Source organism: Lagenorhynchus albirostris, chromosome 20 (genome assembly GCF_949774975.1).
Source record: "Lagenorhynchus albirostris chromosome 20, mLagAlb1.1, whole genome shotgun sequence".
In the NCBI taxonomy this organism is placed as follows: domain Eukaryota; kingdom Metazoa; phylum Chordata; class Mammalia; order Artiodactyla; family Delphinidae; genus Lagenorhynchus; species Lagenorhynchus albirostris.
Window position 1 is genome coordinate 13008743 of NC_083114.1, and position 23577 is coordinate 13032319.

The 23577-nt window shown below is 59.7% G+C and overlaps 3 protein-coding genes across 8 annotated transcripts; all 3 read right to left on the reverse strand.

Moving 5' to 3' along the window:
* Positions 1-107: 107 nt before the first annotated feature.
* On the reverse strand, positions 108-12871 carry HIC1 (HIC ZBTB transcriptional repressor 1). 5 transcript variants are annotated; one of them, XM_060135030.1, is made up of 5 exons: positions 12734-12803; positions 10870-11025; positions 9809-9982; positions 3899-4164; positions 108-2441 (listed from the first exon to the last, which is right to left on the reverse strand). In XM_060135030.1, exons 2-5 carry the CDS (start codon positions 10905-10907, stop codon positions 271-273), a joined length of 2649 nt encoding a protein of 882 aa, XP_059991013.1. In that variant the 5' UTR covers positions 10908-11025; positions 12734-12803; the 3' UTR covers positions 108-270. The 5 variants fall into 5 exon arrangements, with proteins under 5 accessions (XP_059991013.1, XP_059991014.1, XP_059991015.1 ...); XM_060135031.1 differs by having other exon boundaries at positions 3899-4404; XM_060135032.1 differs by lacking the exon at positions 10870-11025 and having other exon boundaries at positions 12734-12871.
* OVCA2 (OVCA2 serine hydrolase domain containing) lies at positions 12645-14118 on the reverse strand. The gene is made up of 2 exons (XM_060135043.1): positions 13827-14118; positions 12645-13478 (listed from the first exon to the last, which is right to left on the reverse strand). Exons 1-2 carry the CDS (start codon positions 14068-14070, stop codon positions 12979-12981), a joined length of 744 nt encoding a protein of 247 aa, XP_059991026.1. The 5' UTR covers positions 14071-14118; the 3' UTR covers positions 12645-12978.
* Positions 13341-23326, reverse strand: DPH1 (diphthamide biosynthesis 1). Of its 2 annotated transcripts, XM_060135040.1 has the most exons (14): positions 23213-23274; positions 21655-21687; positions 21247-21399; positions 21048-21111; positions 19345-19466; positions 18765-18922; positions 18514-18635; positions 16606-16674; positions 16043-16199; positions 15810-15910; positions 14893-14971; positions 14492-14632; positions 14214-14321; positions 13341-13478 (listed from the first exon to the last, which is right to left on the reverse strand). In XM_060135040.1, the coding sequence occupies exons 4-13, from the start codon at positions 21098-21100 to the stop codon at positions 14232-14234; spliced, it is 1092 nt and encodes a 363-aa protein (XP_059991023.1). In that variant the 5' UTR covers positions 21101-21111; positions 21247-21399; positions 21655-21687; positions 23213-23274; the 3' UTR covers positions 13341-13478; positions 14214-14231. The 2 variants fall into 2 exon arrangements, with proteins under 2 accessions (XP_059991023.1, XP_059991022.1); XM_060135039.1 differs by lacking the exon at positions 21655-21687 and having other exon boundaries at positions 23213-23326.
* Between the last annotated feature and the right edge of the window lie 251 nt (positions 23327-23577).

The window sequence follows — 23577 nt, forward strand, 5'->3', positions numbered from 1 at the left end:
AGGCGGAGAAGGGCCGGGGGTCTCCTTTGGTCAAAGCTGATATCAAAAATATAAATCTCCCTTCCCCCATCCCACCCCCGTCCCGGGGTTTTCTCCCCACCCCCACCCCCGGGCTAAGGCACAAAGCAGTGAGGCCAGGTGGGGCCGCCGCCCCTGCGGCGACGCTGCCGCAGCTACTACAGTCGTCGGGCGCGGTGTGCCTGCCTGATGGTGGCCCCCGCCGCCGCTGCCTAGGGGCGCGGGCCGGGGCCACGCGGCGGCAAGACCGCTCTAGGTCGGGGAGAAACGGTCGATGGTCCGGCCGTCGGGGCCGGCGGCCAGGTGCGCTCCCTGGCTCAGCACCTCGGCCGCCTTGTCGGGGCTGAGGCCCAGCTCCGCAGTGAACTTGGCCAACGGGTAGAGGCTCTCGAGCGCCACCTTGGGGTCGTGCAGGAAGTGCGTGGTCTGGGCCAGCAGCTCGGCCGCAGCCGCCTTGTCCTGCTGCTTCAGGCTCAGCTGTTCAGCCGTGAGGCGCGCCACAGCAAAGACGCCCTCGGGGAAGTCGAGCTTGCCCTTGCCATCGGGGCCGGGGACGCCGGGGAGCCCCCCCAGCCCCGCCAGCGCCCCGGCCGCGCCGGCCGCGCCACCCACGGCGTGCATCTTCATGTGGCTGATGAGGTTGCGTTGCTGGGCGAACTTGCCGCCGCACACCTGGCACTCGTAGGGCTTCTCGCCCGAGTGGATGCGCATGTGCTCGGTGAGGCGGTACTGGCGCGTGAAGCGCATGCCGCACGCGTCGCAAGCGAAGGGCTTGAGGCCCAGGTGGCTGCGCATGTGGCGCGTCATGGTCCCGCGCTGCGTGAACTTCTTCCCGCAGATGGTGCACGGATAGGGCCGGGTCAGCCAGTGCGTCTTCTCGTGCTGCCGCAGCGTGGCCGGGTCCTTGTAGCTCTTGTCGCACGACGCGCAGCGGTACGGCCGCAGCAGCTCGCCCAGGCCCCCCGGAGCCCCAGCGACCTTGTCCCCACCGCCTCCAAAAGGGGGCCCGAGGCCGGCGGCCCCTGCAGCCACCTCAGCCGCCTCGGCCCTGCCGTACAGCGCCTCCTCCTCCTCCACGTGCGCCTCCACGTGCGCGTTCAGCTGCTCCGAGCTGGGGAAGCCCTTTCCGCACGGGATGCACACGTACAGGTTGTCGCCGAAGCTCTCGGGCTCGCCATAGGCGAGGTGCGGGCACGGGTAGCCCTCGAGGTGGCCGCCGGGCGGGCTGGGGTCCTCGCTGCTGCCCGTCTCCTCGCTGCTGCTCTTGTAGTCGTCGCCGTCGCCGCCCGCGCCAGGCCCGTCCAAGCTGCCCGGGTAGCGCGGCGGCGGCGCCAGGCCGAGCGGAGGACCCCCGGGCGAGGCGGCCGGGTCCCCGCCTCGCTCCTCGCATCGTTCGCTGGGGGAGCCGCGCTCGCGGCCCAGCTCGTCGCCGTAGCTGCCCAGGCCTGGCTCGTGCTTCATCCAGCGGTAGAGGAGGCTGGGCCCGTCGGGGCGGCCGGGGGGCTCGGGTCCCGGGCTGCCGCCGCCGCCGCCGCCGCGGAATGGGTCCGGAGGCGGTCCGGCCTCCTCCAGCTTCTGGAAGGGCAGCGGCGGCAGGGGCGGCAGGGCGAGCGGTGGCTCCTTGTAGGCTGCGGGGCCGGCGCTGGGAGGGCTGTCTGGGCGCGGGGGCAGCTCGCGCTCGCCCGGCGGCCGCTCGGGAGGCGCGGAGCCCGGCGGGCTTTTCTTGGACAGGTCCAGGCCGCAGAGCGGGGAGCAGCGGCGCTCCGGGGCGCAGAGCGCGGCGGCCGGGCCGGGGCCCGAGGCGTACAGCTCGGCGCAGTGCGTGTTCACCGCGGCCTCGGGGCCCGACGGCGCCTCGGCGGTGGGCGGCGGCGGAGGCCCGGCCGGGGACGAGTAGCAGGCCTGGATGACGGGCGTGGCAGCCCTCAGGCCCCGGCCTGGCCTCCCGTAGGGTGCGTAGCCGCCGCCGCCACCGCCGCCGCCCCGCAGGTGGCAGTACTTGCCGTGGCGCTTGAGGCGTTTCTTGCACAGCGCCACGAGGTCGGGGATCTGCAGGTAGCTGGCGGCAGCCAGCACGGCGCCCAGGCTCGGCTCGGCCCCCGGGGCCACGGCGGCCGCCGCCGCAGCCTCCGCGCCATCAGCCAGGCGGCCGGTGTAGATGAAGTCCAGCACCAGGCGGAACACGGCCGGGCTCACCATGTCATGGTCCAGGTTGAGCAGGTTGTCATGCACCACCAGGGACTTGAGGTAGGCGCTGCTGGCCGCCAGCACGTTCTTGTGTGCGCGGAAGAGGGCGTTCTGCACCACGATGATCACGTCGCACAAGAAGCCCTTGGTGCGCTGGTTGTTGAGCTGCAGCAGCAGCTGCCTCGAGTGGCCGGGCGCCTCCATCGTGTCCAGCATCGTCTGCCCAGCACAATCTCCTGCGGGGACACACACCAGCCGGGTCAGAGCCGCACCGAGCCCTCGCTGCCTGCACCCAGTCCGGCGCTTCTCCCCTCCACTTCCCCTTCCCCTCAGCTGGGCAGGGGCATTGAGCACCGCGGCCTGGGCACTGGCGGAGGATCCGCGGCCTCCAAGAGTGGGAGCCTGGGCCGGCCGGCCTGGACCAAAAGAAGGAGCCGAGACTGGCTGGCGGAGAGGAGGCCAGGCTGGCCTGCACCCCCAGGCCCGATACCGCCGGGCTCACCGCCTGGGTTCTGGGGGCTTCCGAGGAGAAAAGTGTTCGGGCGAAGCGACCCTTTCGGAAACAGTTACCCGATTTGAGGAAAATGTCCGCTGCAGGAAAAGTCATTCAGGGCTGAGAAGTTTGCCCAAGTGGGATACAAGGGAGCCGAGTAAAAAAGCGCCTCCCGCCTCGAGAGAAGTTGCCCCAGTTGGGGGAAGAGGTCCGGAGGAGGGGAGCGCGGTGCCCGCCGTGGCGCCGCCCTGGCCGGGGGCTGTCAGGCCCTCAGTTGAGGCCCGGGCGGCGGCCGTGGCGCGGGAAGCGGAGGCAGCGGCTGCCGTGGCGGGCAGAGCACGAAGGCCGGCCCGGCGCGGGGAGGGCGTTATATCGGGGCAGGAGGCTGAGGCAGGAAGCAGGTGGGGGGGAGGGGGGAGCCACGCAGCTCCCAAGGGAGGGAGGGGGCAGCGCCCCGGGCGGGCACCGCGCACAGCCGGCTTCGGCCCTGACCCCGGCCTGCGCCCCACCCGCGTCCCGGCCCCGGCCTCGGCCTCCGCTCTGCATTCGCGGGCCCGGCGCCTCCCTCCCCAGCTCCCCTCGGCCCCTTCTCCACGGGACCTCTGCCGCCCCAAACTTGGGGAAAAGTTTCCCAACTTCAGACAGGCCGGGAGGAGCGCACCAGCCGCAGTCCCTCGGCTCCCAGCTTTTCCTCTCGGCCCCCAATTTCGGCAGCCAGGCGGCCGCCGGGCCTGAACCGAGCCCTGAGCTCCCCGGCCGTCCGCTCGCCCGCCCGACCCTATTCCCCGCCTGGCCCCCAGGGCCTCGCGGCCCGTTACCTGCGGCCGCAGCCCGGCCGGGCTTCCCTCCCCGTGGCGGTGGCAGCTCCTAGTCGGCGCCCCACCCGCCCCGCTGCCAGGCGCCGCGCTGTGCCAGGGAGGGCAGCGCCCCTGCCAGCCCCGCCCGCCAGCTCCCCTTCCCTTCCCCTAGCTTCTCTAGCCCATGTGCGGGCAGAGCCGGCCCCGGGCCGCTGACCCTGCCGTGAACCCGGCGCAGAGCAGCGGCCCGGCAGTCCTGAGTCCTCTAGGGGCGACACCCGGAGCCCTGAACGCCAGCCGCGTTGGGACGCCCGCGCCAGAGGATGCGCCCGAGGCGGCCAGCGCGCGAGGACCGGGCTGTTCGGGTCCCCTGTCCCTCCGGGTCCCCACCCCTAGAACCTACCTGGGGGGCATGTCGGAAGCCCCGGGCCCGGCTGCCGGCGGATCCAGGGGGGACGTGGCTGCGCTGCCCTCCGCCCGCCGGGCCCCCGGTCGGTCTGTCCTGCTGGTCCGTCCTCCCCGCGTCCTGGTCGCGTCTCAGCCCCGCCGCGCTTTCCGCACACTCTTATCTGGAGCGGCCCGGGCCGGCAGGCGCTGCTGCGGCTATGGCGCCACCTCGCGGCCGTGAGGGGCTTTGCGCGACACAGCCACAGCCTCCTTCCTGCGCACCTGGGCCGGAGGCGCCCAGATGCGGAGCTGGACTCAGGAGGGGGGCCTATTGGCAGATTCAGCCTCCCAGATGTGCCCACCTGGAGGCCCCAGCCTAGGACTTGCGAGCCCCACAAAGCCCGGAGTTTTGAGCTGAATGCTCCCCTGTACATATTTCTAAATTCTCACATTGCCCCAGTTCAGTTAAGTCCTGCCCGCAAGGACGGGACAGTAGATGGTGGGAGAGAGGTTTTGGAAATCCTAAGGAAGAAGAAGATAGACAAGATCTTAGGGGACCCTCCTTAGATATTCCTGGTTGGGACTGTCCATTTGTAACCCCCCAACACACCCACCCTCACTTAGCCACATGGGATAGGTACGCACAGAATAAACCCATTTGCACCCAGACCCTCTCCAGGAATTGACACCCGCGGGCGCTCATGTTTGCACAGACACACACCTGCCCCCTTCCGGAGTCCAAGATCTGGCTTTCTGGCATACTCAGGGGACTGTCATGTAGGGCCCTCCATGAGCTGGGCAGAGGTGGTACCCAAACAGCCCACCCTGAACTTGCAGGCCTCTGGAGGGACCCCAGGATATGAGACTGGGAATGGCTGGACAGCGCCTCTTGGGGGTCCCGCAGAAGCGACCCAAGCCCCCAGATTCCCCGTGTGAGCCGTTCTGAGGGACGACCCGCTTGAACGACCTCGTCTCCAAACCCACGGACCCGAGAGAAAAGTCACAGGACGGCCTGCAGCCCGGGATGCCCCGCAAGGTCCTGCACCCCACGTGAAGGCCGGGTTCTTGCAGGTGACGCCCCTTCTGGGAAGGAGGGCACCCCGCACTAGAGCGCGGGCGTTCGCACAGCTAACTCCGGAAGTGTCCCCGAGCCGCCCCGGCACATCAGGCCTGCAGCCAGCGCCTGTGTGGCTGAGTGGGCCTCCGCAGCCCACGCTCCGCCTCTTCCCCGCACCTTCTGACCCCCGCCCACATGGGGGGGGTGGGAGTGGGTCCCCAAGAACGCCTGCAGTTTCTGATTGGCTGCGCCTCCCTCAGCCGCCGAGCGCGAGAGGCTGGGGCGCAGAGTTACCATAGTAACCGATGAGGTTCGCCCATATCGCGTCTCTCCGAGGCCTTGGAGAGCTTAGCAACCGCGCCGGGCCGCTGGGCGGTGGGGGCCGCGCTCGCCGCCCACCCACCCCCCACCCCTCCGCCCGCCCCGCGCTCCATCCTTCGCCCCCACGCCCGCGCCAGAAGTAGTGGCTGAGTCACTCATTGAGGGGCTGCCGGCGCGGCCACTCGCGGTCCCTGACAGACACCAAGGTCTCGGGCGCCCCCCAGAGGCTCCCTTTCCTCAGCAGGGGACTTCATGGCTTCGGGGCCAGGAGGCGGCTTCTGGTCCCCAGAGGTACTTCTGACTCCCACTCCTTCCCGAGCCCTCACCCTGTTTCCACTCCGTGTTCTGGGTCCATCTTATCCCAGTCCTCTTCTCCGTCTCCCCCACCCCTGCCCCAGAGTCCTCGCTAAGGAAGTAGTGAGGTTCCAAGAATGAAAATGAGCTGACAGCCTCCAGGGAAGGTGGACCTCAACATCTTGGCGGAGAGATGTGCTGTGTGCTGAGGTGGAAAAGTGTATGGAGTGCTGGGGGGAGGTGGGAAGACACCTGAGCAGTGCTCTTAGATCTTAGGGCTTTGATGGATGAACAGGAGTTCTCCCCCCAGGCAGGAAGGCATTCCTGGAGAAGAGAACCAGTGGGATAAACTCTGGGGGCCAAAAAAAAAAAAAAGGCGGGTGGGGGGGACTCTAGGAGGCCAGATCCCAAAGGGTATGCAGGACCTCTTTGACCCCATTTCTGCTGTAATCTTTTATCCCCTTGATGGGGCCAGATCCTAGCCCCACAAGGATCCACTCAGCCCTGTCTCTGTTCAGTGGAGTCTGTCCACTGTGGACCCACCCTAGGGTCCCCTGTGCCCACTATTTTTGTTTTTCTTCAACAGTCTCCCCCGATTCCCACTTCCCCACCCCTATTCTCACACTGTCCTTACATCTGTATGGGAGGGTCTGACAGACCTGCCCCCAGCATAGCTGCCCTCCTGTGGACTTCACTCTTCCTCAATCTTTGACCTTTCCCTCCCACCCTAGTTCCACCTGCTTTGGCCTGGCATTGTCCCCTCCCCACCCTAATCCAGTTCCTCTCTCTGGACACACTCCCCTCCCCCACTGATGGAGCTAGGTTGGGCCAGGATCATTCATTTCCCTGATCCTGTCCAGGAGAACTCTGCCTCACATTGCATGGACTCTTCCTGCCAATTCTGACCTCCAGGAACTCTAAGTCGTCCAGGAAGTGGTCTCTTCCCTCCTACCCCCAGAGACTCTTCTCTGCTAAGCTGCCAATGTCCCTCATTCCACAAATGGGTGTTAAACGCGGTTTGCTGAGTGTCAGGCTCTGAAACTGGCATTGTGGACCAGTCCTCCTCCCCTCCAGTTGCTGAGGCTTCCTCTTCCTCTCCCTCCCTTCTCCTGCCACCTTTCCCCCACCTCCCCCATAGAGGACCCTCTTGCTCATTTCTGGGGAGTCCAAGCCACCCTCCTCAACTTTTCTGCCTTCCCTCGCGTCTCCAGCTCCCGTCTGGTACCTGGACTCCCACTGAGCCTTTCCTTCCAGGCCCAGCCTCCTCCTACAAAGCCTTCCAGACCCCTGGGCTCCCCCACTCCTCTCCCCTCATGTCCCTGACACCACAGCTCTAGATGCTGCCAGAGGCCCCTCTGAGGGTCCAGCTTCCTCTCCTGCCCCCTACCCCCCATGGGTGACGACACCGCAGTGGCCTTGGTTATAACGCCGCCGCGGGGCATCTTGTGACGTCACAGAGCCGTCGGGTGCAGGAACTGAGGAGTGGGAGTGGGGGCTACTGAGTGAGGGCCTTGGAAGGCCGGGCGATGGTGGGGTTGCGCCCCCAGGTGTCCCAGAGTGAATAAATCTGTAATGGACCCGTTCCCCCCTCCCCGCACTGTCCTCTCGCGGGCCCCCAGCCCGCAGTTCCGGAAAGTTAACCCCTTGTAGATCGGTACAGGGGGCTCGGGCTCCCCCTCCCCGTTCCTGCTTCCGTGCGCCCTCCTCCCCCTCCCAGCTCCCCGTCGCCTCGGTCCCCACCCCCCCACCCCACCCCCCGCCTCGCCACTATAAATAGCCCCTCTTCCCGTTTCCTAAATTCCCTGCTGACGTCGGCAGCGCGTCAGTGTGTAGGAGCCGCGGCCGCATGAATGAGCCGCCGCACGAGTACTATGCGCGCCTATAAAAGCCGCCGCGCCAGCCCGGCTGCGGGAGGCGAGCGGGCGCGGACGCAATACAGCCGACAGGTAAGCGGGACTGACCGACCAACGGGCGACAGATGGACCGATGCACGGACACGGACTGGAGGGCAAGGAGGAGACCGACAGGCTGCAGGTTACAGGGGCCCCTAAGGGGTGGGGTTGGGGACAGGATGGAGGGGACGAGGGTCCGCTCGCAACTGCTGGAGCCGGAGGCGTACGCAGAACCCTGTGCAGCACCTGCCTGCGCCCGGATGGAGACGCAGCCACTTCGGAGGAGCGTCGATCAGAGGACGGACCTCAGAGTCCCTGCGGCTCTTCCTGGAGCTCCTGCGCCATCCTCCCAAGAAAGTGGGACGAAGGTGCCGGCGCCCCAGGAGATGCGCCCCCTCCTCTCCTCCCCGCAGAGCGGTGACTCAGCCTCGCTAACCCCCGGTCGGCTGAGCTGGGGCGCCGGCGAGAGACAGACGCCCACCTACCCGCCGCCCTGGCCGCGGCTTTCTCGGGACCCCTCCCTTCATTCAGCCGGGGGCGCCCCCTCCCTGTCCCGTCGAGCTGGTGCCTCAGCGCCCCCAACTTCCCGCCTCTGCAGGAGGAGCTGTCCTCTCAGGACCAGGCGGGGGCGGGGCCTCAGCCGGACTGCCCCGCCCCCATTGCCCTCCCCCTCCCCGCAGCCGGAAGTGCCTCTCTGCAGGGACATCTTTGACGTCACAGGGTTTTGACGTCAAGGGCCACGTGCCTGTCCGCAAGCGCTGGGTCAGAGAAGGCCTGGAGACGCGGGGGAGGAAGAGCAGCAGCGCCCCCAGCTGCGGGCGACGGAGCCACCCTGCCCGGGCAGCGCGCCGGCACCTTGGCTCTAGACTGCTTACTGCCCGGGCCGCCCTCAGTAACAGTCTCCAGTCACGGCCACCGACGCCTGGCCCCGCCCCAGGACCGCGGACCCGGCCACCTGCCGCGCCCCCGGCCCCTCTGTCCCCGAGGGTCCCTCAGCCCCGAGCTCGCTGCCCGCGCCGCCGCTGTCCGCGGTGCTGATCCGGCGCGGGCACCGCCATCGAGCCGTCCCGTCCCCGGTCCCCAAGGGCTACTGAGGGGCTGCCGGCCTACACGCACATCTCATAGCCCCAGGAGTCCAGCGCCCGGCCCCTGCCGCGAGCGCCGTCCCCCGCCCGCGCCGCCGCCGTCCCCCCACTCCGCGGTCCTGACGTCAGCCAAACTGGAGCTGCCGTGGTGCCGTCAGCAGCGCGCGCCCCGCCCCCGCGTCTCCAGGGCAACCGTGGCTTTCGATTGTTACTGTGGGAACCGGAGGTAACAGTCTACAGCCATGGTCGCCCCGCAGCACGCCCACGCGCCGCGCCGCGCAGCGCACAGCCGGGGCCGGGATGGGGGAGGCTCCGAGCAGGAGGAAGCGGAGGCGGCGAGTCGAGAGCCCATGTGTCTGCGGGGGTGGCGGGAGGTGAGGCGCAGGGAGGCGGGCTACTCCGGAGCCGGGCATCCACCCAGGCAGAGAAAGAGAAAGAAGCGCGGTCTGCGGAGAATGCCTGACCGTCCCCCTCAGTGACCGTCCTGTCCTCCTAGCCGAGGTACTGCACCCAGGGGATTGTGAGAGAAGGGGTAGTTCTGGGATTTGTGTTCTTTTTAACTCCTTGGTGGGAGGGAGGCTGCTAGGACCTGGAAAAATATTTGCATCCTGGGTACCGAAGTGGGTAGACGGAGGAAAGTTTTCCTGAATGCGCCACGACCTCATTCTTCCAGGAACCCCTAGCTGAGTAGGCAGAGGGCAAAGGGTAAACCTTGAACCCATGTCCTGATGGAGTCACAGCCTTCCCTCACTCCTCTTCCCTCTCTTTTTCCCTCTGGGTCTTGAAGGATAAGAAGGGTTCCCCAACCCTCAGGAAGCCATAAAACTTGTAAAGTTAACCAGTCCTTAAACCGTTGCCTGAACATACCAGCATCCTCACCTCAGTCTATCTCTAGATGCTGTATTCCAGTTTTAGACAATGTCTCAAATTAACCCAAAAGAGGGGGAGTAAATATCAGAGGAGCTGAAGTCCTCTTGGGCCAGTGAAGTGTAAGCAATGACCTCTTCAAAAACATTCTGCATGTCACCTGCCACCACCATCATCACCCACGGGCTGACTGGTGGATATTGGGTTCAGGACCTCCCAAGGGACAGTGTTGGGAATGGTTAATGCAACGCAGCCCTGCCACCCATTAATCCAATTTTTCTCTACCTCTCCATATCCCCTCCTTTTCTAAACTACTTCTAAGGCAGCTGGTGCTGGTTTCACAGTTAATCAACACCCACACATTGTCTTCTTCCCACCCAAGGACACTGAGGTCTTGGATTAAAATGCACCTGATTCTGGCATCCGGTGGACATCTGTGGGCAGACTGTAGTGTGTGCACATGGGAGTAGTGCACTGGGAAGCAGGCGGTCGAACCTGGCATCACCATCAACTGGTTGTTAAGGGGCCATGTTGTTTCTGAGCCTTCCGTAAAATGAGATAATAATCCCTCCTTTCTGGCAGGCCTGTTGTGAGGACCAAATAAGATCATGTAAGTAAAAATCTTTGCAAACAGCAGAAAGCTATTTCGATCTTAAGTATTCTCTTAGGCTACTGTGTCCTTGTAAGGGGGTGGTGGTGGTGGGAGACCCCAGCTCTGGGCACTTAGAATGAACAGGGGAGGGGGAAACATTTCTCTGAGCAGAAGCTCTACGACTGGGGCTGTTGAGGGTTCTTTGCTTAGGGACTCTCTCTCCCAAGAGCTTTAGGAACTAAGGTGGAGTGAGAGGTAGAAAAAAGAAATGGTAGGGATGTTTTGAAAAGAAGAGACAAAGTCTTTTGCAGTCTGAACCCATCTGAAGGTGGACAGGGAGGGGAAAAAAACCAAAGGACTGACTGTACAATGTTAGAGTGTTTTAGTATCTTGAAAATCACTTAGGGCACCACACCGCCAACCTATTTTATGGATTAGGAAGGTGAGGCCCACGCAGGACATACTGTCCAAGAGTAGTGAGTGGTGGCCTCTCTGCTCATCTTCTGTGAAGCAGCAGAGAAAACAATGACTAGTAAAGGTCAAGAATGGGAGTTCTTGGATCTGAATCCAACTTTGGGTAAGTTACTTAGCCTCTCTGTGCCTCTTTCCTCAGTTGTAAAATTAGGTTAATAACAGTATCTACCTTATGAAGTTGTGAGATTAAACTAGCTAACTACAGCTTCTGCTTAGCACAATGTCTGGCATAGTTAGCACTCAATAAATTATATTCCTCTTCCTATCCTCTAGACCTCATTTTCCTCAGTTGAAAATGTTAGATCAATGATTCTTAACAGGAGAGCTTCTTCCCTCTCCCTAGTGGAGTGCATGAGAATCACATGGGGGGCTTTTTAAAATTACACGTATTTACCAGAGACTTACTCTCTACTCTCTAAGGCGGTGGCTTTCAAGTATTTCATTGCATGAGAATGACCAGGATGGTTTGTCAAAATGCAGATTCCTGGGTCCCAGTAGCTCTGGAGTTGGCCCCAGGAACCCAAGGTTTACCATGATCCTGATGCAAATGGTCCATGGAATCTGTGTGGAGGGTGGGAGGAATAACCCCTTAAGATTCCCCATTGTTCCTGGAGGGCATGATGGGAGAGGACATATCTCACTTGTTGGGAACCAGTGGACCACATGATCTGTTTCCTCCTAGGTCAGACATTTCGATTCTCAGGGGAATTTTTACCTCCTCACTTCTGTTTCACCGGACACTGCTCTGGTCTTCAACTTCACCCTTCCAACTTTAAACCCTGCCTTAAAATTCATTCCCCAAATGTCTTTCCCTCTCTCCTTTACTCCTTCCAATAATCCCAAGTAGCAGCAACCGTGGTATGCAAGGTGGCATCATTTTCACCGCTTGGGGCCTTGCTGTGACTGCCATGAAGGCATGTGAGCCCTTAGTTGCGGATCTACTCACTGCTTTCCATTCTGAACTGCTTATTTCCAGAGAAGCCAGGAATCTGAATTTGTGTGAAATTCCAAAATTTTTAAGTATCATAATCCCAACTGTTTCTAAAATTCTATGGGCCAAAGCCAACAGGTCTATAGGAGTAATTCAGTCCATTTCAGAGTCTCCTCCTTTTGCCAAGGAAGGGATCTCCCTTTAAAACAACCAAAAACAAAACAAAAAAACCCCACCAAGAACAAGGCAGTAGCAGACTGTAGCAAGGGAGAACTTTCTCCCCAGCCCCACTTTCTGCTGTAAAGGTTCCAGACTCAGTAAACTAGGTCGGTCTGGGCAGGTAACTCCCGGTTTTTTTTTTTTTTTTCTTTCTTTTTAAAAAATCTTGGACAGCTGCTGTCCATTGTGAAGAACTCAGAATTTCCGGTGATTTCAGACTATTTGTCTTGTTGTCTCAGGATGGGCTAGAGTATTTGTGCTACATCTCCTAATCTCAATTCCTGCTCAATTACTAAGCTACTTGGGGCAGCCATGCTTGAGGGCCAGATAGGGCCTGTTGCGATCTTCCAGAAAAGGAACAAGCTGGTGAGTCTGCAGAGGCAGGGCAGGCTGGGGATGAAGGCCCTGGAAGTGGGGGAAATGGCTGAAGTGAGCAGTCTTTAGAGTGTCTAGGAAAAACAGCACTTTCAAACCAGATGGGCTGTTTAGGCCTTGGCTGCAATCTCTACAGAGTAGCATCAATCTCAAATGCTGCAAATAGGGTCAAGTTTGGAAAAAGGTTACTTCTGTGCTGTCTTTGGCTTCCATCAAGGTCTAGTACCATCCTACCCTTCAAGCTCATAGTTCGGAGGGGTAAGACTGTTATGGTGGAGAAAGCAGAGAACATATGAAGCCAGGTTTTGACAGGCCCACACACAACTCTTAGGAATCAGGATGGAGGAAGCCAAAACTCAGTATGGCCCAGGCAGAGCCCTGCCAATTGATCTCTTCCCCAAACTTCTCAGATGTAAGTTCTTCCCTGCTTCAGGGAGGCCTCCTTTCTTTCAGGTTGGGACTTAAGCCTTCCACCAGTAATGTGTAAGTGTCCATGTGCACATATGCATGAGCTTGTCCTGGGGGTTCACAACTGGAAACACCTCCCTGCTTGGTGCTGCCCTGGAGGCTGTATGGATGGCCAGGAATCCACTTTTTTTTTTTTTTTTTAATAAAATGAGTTTTGCTGTGTATACCAGGGAAGAGATGCTGAAAATCCAAACCACCACTTTATTGTGTGGCAGTCACGGTGCTGCCAGTCTCTGCTTTTTGTGTTACCCTCCACTCATCCAGGGCTCCACTGACCTTTTTCATATTTGAACGTCAGATGCCATGGTCAAAGTCCATTAGGCCGCCTAATCCTCTTTTTCTTGAGTGCAGAGCTAGGCTTATATAATCTGAGTCTTAAGTATTGATATCTGTCTCTTGAGATCACAGTAGGGGAAAGAAGGGGAGGACAGGGATTGTAGAGGCTGCATCAAGGTCATGTGTCTCCATTAGGGGGTGGGGGGTGGAGAGGGAATGCAGAGGCAAAGGCATTCGTTGATCTTTCACTCTGCAAACTGGTCCAAGAACTGGAGGTAGGCCTGGCGCTGGGGTGCGGCTGCCGGAATGAAGTGGCCACCAGAGTGGGTGAGGGCGATGGCTCCAGCGAATCGGCTACACAGTTGCATACTCTCCTGAGCGGGGATGACGCGGTCGGTGTCCCCAAAAACATGGAGGGAAGGCACTGACAAGGGGCCCTGCAGGATAGCTTCCTTGAGGCCAAGGCCCCGGGGACAGAAACCAGATACCAGGATGATAAACCGGGGCAATGGGAAGCGGGGATCGCCGGCTTGGCCAAGGGCACACACAAGGGCTGCTAGCGCGGCCCCCTGGCTGAAACCAAGGATCCCATCGAAAGGCCCAAGCTTGCTCAGTGCCTGTGCCACCGTTCCCAGGGCTTCCTCCAGACCTCTGCACACCGTGGGCTCTTCCAGTGCCGAGAAAACGTCTGCCTCCTGTTTGGAAAACCACCAGCCTCGAGGTTGCTCCTCCGGAGGGCAGGGCCCTACAGCGATGAGGGGGAGAGTTCAGAGTTAGGACAAGGGGAAATACAGGGGGAGAGAAATGAGAAAGGGAGTGAGGGAAAGAGAGGAGGCTTAGGAGAGAAGAAAGTCTGGGGAAAATGAGGCGGGGAACAGACTGACCTGGAGAAGAGACAAGGTGGAAGTCTGGGAGGGCCAGGCTGGAATTTGAGCGAGGGGCTGGGGTGGGAGGGATGGAGGGCATAGGCAGAATGAGGTGGGAGGGTGGCAGGAATGAGGGGAGGGACAGGGTGGCTGTGTGCAGGCAGGCGTTACGGGGACGAGGCAAGACAGAGAAGACTGAGCGCATTTCCGGGCAGGGCTCATCTCACCGGGGTCTGGCCCGGCGCCCTCAGGGCCCGCTGCGTCCGCGACCGGGTGCGGGCCGCTGAGGCACACGAGCTCTGCGCGACCCCGCAGCGCCTTCCGCAGCGCTCCCGTCTTCTCGCGGAAGCCCCGCTCGCTCTGCCGAAAACCGGCCAAACACAAGACGCGCAGACGCGGAGACGCAGCCATAATTCTAGGCAAGCGCCAGAGGGAACGGACGTGGTCTTTCCCCGAGCGGAAGTTAAACATAAGGAGGCGTGACCCAATGCCGGCACCACCCTGGAGGCGGGCCTCAGAGAGAGAGAGAGAGAGAGAGAGAGAGAGAGAGAGAGAGAGGACGTTGCCATGACAACGGAGAGAGGGTGCGGCCCGGCCAGAGCTGGGGCTGATACCTGGAACCAAGGAGCGTTTCAGGGAGCGAGCGGCGCGACCTCCTCGTCTCTGCAGCTGCAAGCGTCGCAAGCCACGGCTGGAAAGGGGCGCGCGGGCCTCTCCTGAACCTGAGGTGGCCGACTTTGGTCACGGTCTCGCTTCCGCGACGTTCCCCACCCCGCTGACACGCATTTCCCGTAGCGGCCGCAGGGCGGCGGGCTCGGCTCGCGTCACCAAGGAGGCGGCCAATGTCTGGCCGCGCCCAAGCCTCTCCGCCCTCCTTGAGGTTCCTTCCTACCTTCGCCAGCGCCGGCCGGCCCGGGTGCTGGAGCAGCCGATCCCGCCCGTGGTTCACCGTCCACGGCCCCAAGGAGCTGCCAGCGTAGAAGTCCATAGGGTAGGGCTGCTGCCAGGAAATGTCTCTCAGGGCCACTGCCGCCTAGAGGAGAAACACCGGACAGTAACATCTGCCAACATTTTTCTACGCAGGATTATTTAATTCTGCCCTCACGACGGCCTACGAAGGTCCTACTATATCCCTATAGCACAGAGAGGAAATGTGAGGTTCAGAGAGGTGAAGGGACTTCCAAGGCCACACAGCTAGGAAGTGGCTCAGCTGTAACTAAGTGCTGCCCACCCACCCACAGAACTAGGAGCAAAGCCCACTCTCTCCCAGGGATTTTCAAAACGTGGTGTTACCTCATAGGGTGTGAGCAGCGGCTTGGGGAAGGCTGTGCCCCAGTCAATGGAGAGGCGTGGACATGCCACCTGCACCCACCTGGGAGGGGAAGTCACGTCAGATCCAAGGGGGGCGGGCCCCGTTCCTGGGCAGCATGCTGAAGAACATGGCTGTGTCCCCAAAACAGCCAATGCATGCTTACTAAAGACTGTCACCTACTGCTGTTTAGAATAACACTATGGGGACTTCCCTGGTGGCACAGTGGCTAAGAATCCGCCTGCCAATGCAGGGGACACGGATTCGAGCCCTGGTCCAGGAAGATCCCACATGCTGCGGAGCGGCTAAGCCTGTGCGCCACAATTACTAAGCCTGCACTCTAGCTAGCGCCCGCGAGCCACAACTACTGAAGCCTGCGTGCCTAGAGCCTGTGCTCCACGAGAAGCCACCGCACTGCAACGAAGAGTAGCCCCCGCTCGCCGCGACTAGAAAAAGCCCACGCCTAGCAACGAAGACCCAACGCAGCCAAAAATAAATAAATTTATTAAAAAAAAAAAAGAATAACACTATGGTGTTGCTTGTTTTCTCCTGTTTCCTCCACTGACTGTGAGCTTTCTGAAGGGAGGGCCTGGGCAGCTCATTTGCAATAGTATCTCCAGAATCAAATTTAGTGCCTGGTACAGTGCAGGTGCCAACCCCCCCTCCAACTCATCTCACGCAGAATGACTGCGATGCTGCCGCTGCCTGTGAGCCCCCAAGCCAGACAAGGTAGGGAAGACCCACAGCCAAAGGCAGTCCCTGCTGGACGAGGGCTCTGTAAACGCTGACATTTCATGATCATGGAAGCACCGACTCCAGCCTTCGATAGGTGCTGGGCAGGACCCAGATTCTAAGCTTTTTTAGCCAGTCATAGCTAGACAGGAAAGGTGGGCAAACATACACATCCACCTCAGGAAGAAGGCGAAGCTTGCTGGGGAAGATCTCAGAGAGCAGCAGCCTCACGAAGGGAAGTCCCAAGGCCCGGAGCCGAGATTCCAGGTGCTGTTGGGAGAGGGAGGCAGAGCTGGGGTCCCCACGATCAAGCAGCCAAAGCTAAACCCCTTAGGCTACTGATTTTCCCAGCTCCGTTCCCAGTTAGTCCTCTTTTCCAGAGGCCATCCCGAGCCCTCGGACCTCCAGAATCTTGGGACTGCCCTGGCGGCCCAAAGTGCCCAGGATGAGACCCCAGGATTTAGCTGAGCGGGCAGCGGCTATGGCTTCTTGGCGGTTGGCCTGCATGCGCTGGCAGTCATACTGCTCTCTGGAGAGGACTTTGCTGTACGGGTCGTATCTGGAAAAGAAGCTGTCATGGTCACAGTGACAGCCACTTACAGGATCTGTGCTATATACACAGCTCCCCGACTCGGCCCCTTGGTCTCCTGAACCCTCAGTCTCCACGCAGGCAAGTAAGAACAGAGGCAAGAGCAGAGACTGTCGTTGGGAAGATCAGTTCCGCAACTCGAGCAGGCAAGAGTGGGAGAGGGGTCTAGGATCCAGGTGTGACTCCAGGGGATGGGCAGGTGCTGTGCAGCAGCAACCCTTCTCCTGATACCGAGATTCAGAACCCAAGTGCCTCAGATCCTCAGGGCCGGGGGCTGTTAAGTGGCCAAGGGATGAGGAAGTTTGGGCTGATCGAGGGTTACAGTGGCAGGGAACCCCACCCCCTTCCCAGCTGGTCAGCCCAGCTCAGCCCATACCGGTAAGCGGGGACATCGGGGTTGGCAATCATGACAGACTCCAGATGGAAGCGGCCATCTCCAAGATATCTGCAGCGGGGAGAAAGGGGACAGTAAGTGTGGGGTGGGGCACCAGAAGAAGCAGGCACTGGCTCGGAGGTCCACAGGACTGAGTTCTTGGCTATGCTGCTGACTGCGTATGTGAACTGGGACAAAGCATCATTTCACACACACCGCCCCCCTCACCCTACCCCACCCGCCCTGTTTTTTGTTTTTGTTTTGGCTGTATTGGGTCTTCGTTGCTGCGTGCCGGCTTTCTCTAGTTGCGGTGAATGGGGTCTACTCTTCGTTGTGGTGCACGGGCTTCTCATAGAGATGGCTTCTCTTGTTGTGGCTCGCAGGCTCTAGGCACGTGGGCTTCAGTAGTTGCGGCGCACGGGCTTGGTTGCTCCGCCGCATGTGGGATCTTCCTGGACCAGGGATGGAACCCGTGTCCCCTGCATTGGCAGGCAGATTCTTAACCACTGCGCCACCAGGGAAGACGTCCTGGTTTTTTCACATGTAAAATAAGTTTGAATTGGATGACCATTAAGGCCCCTCTAGCTATGTAGTGCAGAATCTAAGAACTGCACCTCTCCCCACCCCGACCTTCTGGGGGAACAGTAAAGGGACAGCCAAGACCATGGTAAGGCTCTAGATCTAGATCCTAACTTGGAGGTGGAGGGACAGATTCTCCCTCACCTAGCTCAATACAGATGTGGGAAGTAGTGTTCAGGGTGTCATCTACGCCATAAATGAGCTTTCAGGGTATATACTGGCTACTCTCTGCCCAAACTAGCTCTTGGGTCCAGTTACTGAGTTGTAATAACAGCCACTGTTTACTGGGCTTGTGCCTTCCGTGTACCAGGCCTGGGCTAAACACCTGACATGTATGACTTCACTCAGTCCTATCAGGTAATCCTCCAAGCTGCTACCTACAGTATCCCCATTTCACAAAAGATACAAGTGAGGTTCAGGGATATTAAGAAACTTGCCCAAAGTCACACAGCTATTAAGCAGTATATCTGGGACTTGATTCTAGGCTTACCCATCAGGCTGTACCAAGCATGCCTAGGAGATGCTGTCCCTAACAGTACCTTCCCAGACCATGGAGAGGCCAGAGCATGGAAGGCAATCTGCACGGCAGCTCCTTCTGTCTTGGAGATCACACCAAATTTTGATGAATGGCCAACACTCAGAGTGTCCCTCCTTCCAACACACACCATGGCGCCCCCGGGGGCGGGCATCTACGGGCTCAGAGTTATGCAGGCACAGGCACAGGGGGAATGCCCCTCAGGGAGCAGGGCTACCAGGTCTGGGCTGGGGAAGGCCCTGGTGTGGGCCTGCTAGGGGCAGGGATGTCCTGTGTGGGTGCAGGTGGGGCTGAGTCAGGGGAGCGCCCCTCCCTCCTGCCCTGCCATTAGCTGGGAATGGGGCTCCCCTCCCCAGGCTTAGCCGGGGGAGCTGTCGGCTCTGGGGCTGGCTGCGTTCACACAACATTAAGCATTTCCATTACCTAAAATAATTAGGCGGCAGGAGACATGCTGCTCCCGCTTGTTGGCTGTCCGGATGCTAAATTAATGGGGCTGCAGCCTGGGCGTGCCCATCCATCTTCTCCAATTATGTTCCCACCACTTCTAGCCCACCCTCGTCCCCCATCAGGCCCTGATTCCCGCTCCACCCTGGGCACAGCCTTCTGGATGTTGGACAGAGCGCTGGAGAGGGAGACAGGAAACCTGAAACCCTATTTGGTCCCCACCTTGCAAGGTGACCTTGAGCGAACGGCTAAGGAGCTTTAGACTCAGTTTCCTTTCCTGGATGATGAACCTGAGCTCCCTCCTACAGTACGTTTCTTGTGTCTCTATGACTGGCACCCCATTTTTCACTTACACAACAGCCTCCACCTCCTTGGGTAGACGGGGGGACGTGCAGCCCAGGATCTCCCCAGGGGACAGGGGCTTGCACTGTGGGACACTCACACGATACTCAGCTTTCAGCTCTTGGGCAGCTGCCTGTAGGGATAATGAGGGAAGGGAAGCAAGTGCATGGGGAAGGAGAGGCAGGGCCATAGGACCAGCCTGGAGCACCTGCCGTGGGGATCCAGGAAGAGCCTGGAGACTGGCCACTGTCTGCCCACTTACCTGCAAAGTTGACACAAACTGAATGGTGCTGACCAGCGCAAGGGCACTGGCTGGGGGAAAGGTGAGGCGGATAGAGTCCAGTAGGTGGGTAGTGTCTATCCGGATGTCCACAAAGACATACAGCACCCGGAAGTCTTGGGCCGAGGTGTCCATGGGAACTGGGAGGAGGGAAGAGTTCAGGAGACTGTTCTGGAAGGCAGGAGGGGCAGAGGGCCTGGCCCAGGCCAAGGTTTCTGAGTAGCCAGGACCAGTGGCTTTAGCCTGAGGGTTAGAGGGAGGGGTTGGGGGAGGTGGGGAGGGTGTTGTCACAGGTCTTTTAGAAGCTCCATCTCTGTCATTCGGCTGGGGGCCCAGCCTGCTCTACCACCAACAGCCTTTCAAACACCCGCATCTGGGACAGCAGCATGGTTTCCAAGGCAACCAAATCCAAAGGAAAGCTCCACCTGCAGTGCAGGAAGGCCAAGGCCATCCCAGAAACTGGGAGGGACCTTGTGCATACAAGCAGGACAAGGCACTGTGATGGAGATGAGCGTGCAGTCCCACCTCCCTGCCAGGGTCTGGGTGTCCTGGTCTGCCGTACCCAGGCAGCTGTGGCCATAGTGCACCAGGAAGTCAGCTCCCAGGGCCCTTGCGGTAAAGTCATCCACACAGCAAGCCCCGTAGGTCACATCACCCATCACCATCACTTCGGCCTCCGTGAACCTGTCGGGGTGGGGAACAATGGGACAGTGACACAAGGAGGTAGCGGAGAACCTAACTGTGGAGGTATCTCAGGGCCCAGCTCCACCCTCCCTACCTCTCCCAATCCCCTGGGTTGGCAGCTGCCACTTCTGCCAACAGAGTAGGAGGGGCCCAGCTGCTACCTCCCCCAGGCCTGGCAGCAGCTCCTGGAACCGTAGCTGTATGAGGACGGACTCTGTAGCATCCCTGTTCCTCTGCCCAGGCTCAGACTGCAAGAGGGACCCCCAACCCTCAGCCTGGCATACAGGGGGTCAAACACAGACCTCTGCCGCCCCAACTCCTCCCACCCAGAACAGTGAGCATGCACACAGGGGCGAAGACACCCATTCCCACACCCTGGCACCGTGACGTGCGTGGGCACGCGTGTGTGGATACACACAGCCTCCCCGTCGCCCAGACCCCCTGCTACCTCCCCACCTTTAGTCAGGGCCCTCTGTGCCCGGGATGGGGGGACCCGTGGACAGCTCCTCCGCAGCACATGGCGCCACCCACACACCTCATGTGTCAGGAAGAGTGGGCTCTGGCCAGCACACTGCCATGGGATCTGCTGCCAGGCCTGAATCACTGGGGGACGGGGTGGCTGGGGAAGACCCCACTCTCCCTGAACTCACCACAGGAATGGGGCCAGAGGATTAGCTCTTCCCTGAGACCCACCCCTGGGGCATGGAGTCTGGCTCAGTGTCAGGGGGTCTCCCCATTCCTCTCCTGGGGGTGTGGTGCGAAAAGCTGAGCTGCTGCCAGGCAGCTCCCCCACCTCCCCAAATCAGGCTGTGCACAGAAGCAGATAATTCAGCTCCTTAGAATGCAGCCCAGGCCTCTGAGTCAGCCAGAGCACTTAATTTTTTATAGATTAAAATGTATGCAAATTGGCTCGAGCCCCAGAGAGCATCCCCAAGGGGCAAGAGGGTGGGAGCAGGGAAGTGAGTCTGTGGCTGCAGGGTGGGGGTAGGGCGGCAGCAGGGAAGTGGGAGGTTCCCATCACGAGGTGACCTCCCCTTTCTTCTTTCGCCCTCCCTGTTCCTGTGCTGGTTGCAGATGGCTGAGCACTCACCCCCCTCCCAAGGATGGCTCATTGTACTGAAGAAACTTAGATGAGGGAGGCAGAGGAACTGAATACCATCTCCTATGCGCTTCTCCCTCTGCCAAGCCCCTCTTGCCTCACTCCTGCAAATGCGCCAGAGAAAAAGTTTCCCCCAAGCCAGACCCCCACGCTGACCACCCAGCCCACTGCAGGGTCAACTCTGAGGACTCTCAGCTTCTTCCTCAGGCTCCACCACCTGCTGTGGGCCCACCTTTGAAGATACTGGAGTTGACTCATTTCTCCCTCCCAATTTCTTTTAGGGAAGGGGAGATGTATAGAGACAAGCAGGGATTGCAGCAGGCTAGGCGTTTAGTCTGGGGTTTTTCCCTTGGTGTGTGTATGGCTGTGGGAAGGAACACGGTAAGGCAGAGGTCCAGAAAGAGAAGATGACGCCAACAGGCAGAGCTGCAATGGACGTGGGGAAGGTCTTGGTTCCGCTTCGTCAGCGGCCCAAGGCTCACCTTTCCAAGATATCCACAATGGTACAGGCGAAGAGGAGGAGGCCTTCAGGCATTTGTAAGGCCACTGCAAGACAGAGCAGAGACATGAGCAGAGGGCTGGGAAGAGACTGGGAGGGAAGAGACTGGGATGGGGACACTGCCCCTGGCTCAGCCGGGCAACCTCTCCTCCCCCACCCCCGCTCAAAGCTTACGGGCTCACCCTTCTTGGCCTGGGCCTGTTGGATCCTCCAGATGGTCTTGGGAATCTCAAAGTTATAGTTGGAAGGCAGGACTTGAATGGCTGCCTGCAGCTGGGGATTGTTCAGTATCTCAGCAGGTATCTGATTGGCCAAGCGGCCCCGAGGGGCTCGACCTAGGATGAATGCAACGCCTGAGTTGGTTGGTGCCTGGCCTAAACCACAGCCAGATCTGAGTGAGCTGTTAACACCACCCAAGTTTAAGGCCCCGATCCTAGATGCCAAGGGGATTGGCCCAGCCTTCTTCCCCACTGAGTTCATCCTGAAGCTGGAAGGACAACCCATTAAGCTAGGAGGAAATCTGTATAATTAATTTCCACGTTATGAGATTATTGGGAATCAAGGACTAGAGTGTGTGGCTCAGCTCTTACCTCAGGAGAGTAAGCTGACACCAGGGGACTCAACTGAGAGGCAAATGAAAAACAAGTCCACACAACCGCTCCTTGATAGAGAACAATCCTGAGAAAACGCCAAGAGTCCAGCCAGCCCAACCTGTCTGGGAAAATGTCCCTCTCCCCCCAGCCCCTGAGAACACCTTGAAGTTCTGAGATCCTAGATATGAGATCTATAAGCAAACTGTTGTAAGTACTCATTTAAAAGACTGCCTTCCTTACTTGAGTCCCACTGACTATGTCTACGCTGGTTAATTCCTGCACTCTTCCCCTCTCCTCATTCAAAAGGGAAATAAACACCATACATTTAACTGACTTAACAAACTCCCCAGTTCCATCATTCTACCCCACTTCCCACCCCAGGAAGGATGGAAAGAATACATACACTCTAGTCAGGACTGTGGGCAAACAGGTAAGGACAGAAAAGTGACCTTGCCCTTTAGGGGCTAGTAGTCTAGTGGCGGCAAATGCAGGTACACAAATAAGTACAAACCCCTGATTAAAGGAGAAGAAACATTGTAGCCCTTTAGGAAGGCTGCAGCCCTTCATCTGCATCCTACTCCCCACAATTCAGTTTAGCCCAACCCTGGTCTCCCTTTAGGCACCAGACAGTTTGGGAATGTGACAAGGAGAGAAATGAATTTATTCAGCGAATATTTATTGAGCCTGTACTATTTTCTGCCAGGAATCCTGCCAGACCTGACCCTTCAGCCTCTGTGTGTGTGTGGGGGGGGGGGGCTGATGCATGGGTGGTGGTGGTGATGGTGCAGTGGAGAACTAGAATGGCAGGCTTGGGACCCTAAGTCCAGATTTGAATGTTACCACTGCTATGGTACTTGTTCAGATGTTTCAAAGGCCAGGAAACAGATGTTTCAAAAGCCTGCGTCTCTGGGCCCGCCCCTCTCAGAAGCTCCTCTGGCAGAGGCCCAAGTCCCTTGTGGCTGTTGGGGTGTGGGAGCTGCTAGTCGTAGCAGCTCGATTTGTCCCAAGGGCCAGTAGGCGCTTCCTCCTTTATCATTTGGCAGTAACCTTCTGTTAACGTCAGCATTCCTCGGTAGACTGTGAGATCCCTAAGGGCAGGGCTGCAGTCCAGTCCCTGCACCTAGCACAGGCCTGGCATTGAGCGGGCGCTCAATAAGTGCCAGGTGAATGACGCCTTGTGCATCTTTCCTGAAGCATTCCCCGAAGGCACACTTGTGGAATGCCCGGGGCAACGCGCCTGGCTCCTTCCCTCCCCGTCGGGTACGTCTTATCCGTGAGTCTTCAGGTATCTGTCTGCCCGCCAAGGCAGGGCGGGTAGCGTTTCCGGCTTGAGGACTACAAGCTCCTAGGAGGGGCTGCTCCCGATCGTGCCCTAAGGCTGCAAAACAAAGACCTGTCGTCCTGGGCTCCAGCGACAGCCGCCCAGAGCGAGCGACGGCAAGGCCTTCCGGGTCTGGAGGAGAAACGCGCCTCCGCCATTAAAGGATCCTGTCCCTGACTTGGGGGCCCTACCCCGAGATGCGAGGTCCGGAGGCCGCAGCCTTACAGCACCCACCTCTGCCCGGGCCGTTTCGGCTGCCGGACTCTGTGGCCTCGGCCGCAACCAGCGCCGCCATCACCAGCTGCCCACGTTGGGACCAAAAAGACAGCGCTAGAAGAACGAGGAGAGCGCAGACAGTGCGATCGATCGCCGATCGGCCAGCGAGGGGCGGGGATTTGCGGGGCGGGGACCGTGAAGGAGAAAGATAGGGGTGGGGCTAGAGTGGGCCCCCAGGTCAGCCGGGAAGGTCGACATTCTCGGGAGTCCCTAGTGGTCCCCGGCCACAGCGGTTGCGTTCTCCCAGCGACCCTGTCCCCTCCTCCCCGTCCGGGCAGCTTGAACCTGGTTCTCCCCGACAAGCGCCCTCTTATTTGCCGACT

Coding starts and splice junctions, on each gene's coding strand:
- HIC1 (XM_060135030.1), bottom strand. CDS start 10,907: ATGAAATACTTGAAAGCCACCGCCTTAGAGAGTAGAGA. Junction 9,983..10,869: donor ACCGCCTTAGAGAGTAGAGA/GTAAGTCTCTGG, acceptor TCCTCACAACAG/GCCTGCCAGAAAGGAGGGAT. Junction 2,442..3,898: donor GCTTCCGACATGCCCCCCAG/GTAGGTTCTAGG, acceptor GTGTCCCCGCAG/GAGATTGTGCTGGGCAGACG.
- OVCA2 (XM_060135043.1), bottom strand. CDS start 14,070: ATGTTTAACTTCCGCTCGGGGAAAGACCACGTCCGTTCCCTCTGGCGC. Junction 13,479..13,826: donor GGGCGCCGGGCCAGACCCCG/GTGAGATGAGCC, acceptor TCATCGCTGTAG/GGCCCTGCCCTCCGGAGGAG.
- DPH1 (XM_060135039.1), bottom strand. CDS start 23,273: ATGGCGGCGCTGGTTGCGGCCGAGGCCACAGAGTCCGGCAGCCGAAAC. Junction 18,923..19,344: donor CTATGGCCACAGCTGCCTGG/GTACGGCAGACC, acceptor CCCTCCTCCCAG/TTCCCATGGACACCTCGGCC. Junction 14,322..14,491: donor GCCGGCCGGCGCTGGCGAAG/GTAGGAAGGAAC, acceptor CGGCCACCTCAG/GTTCAGGAGAGGCCCGCGCG.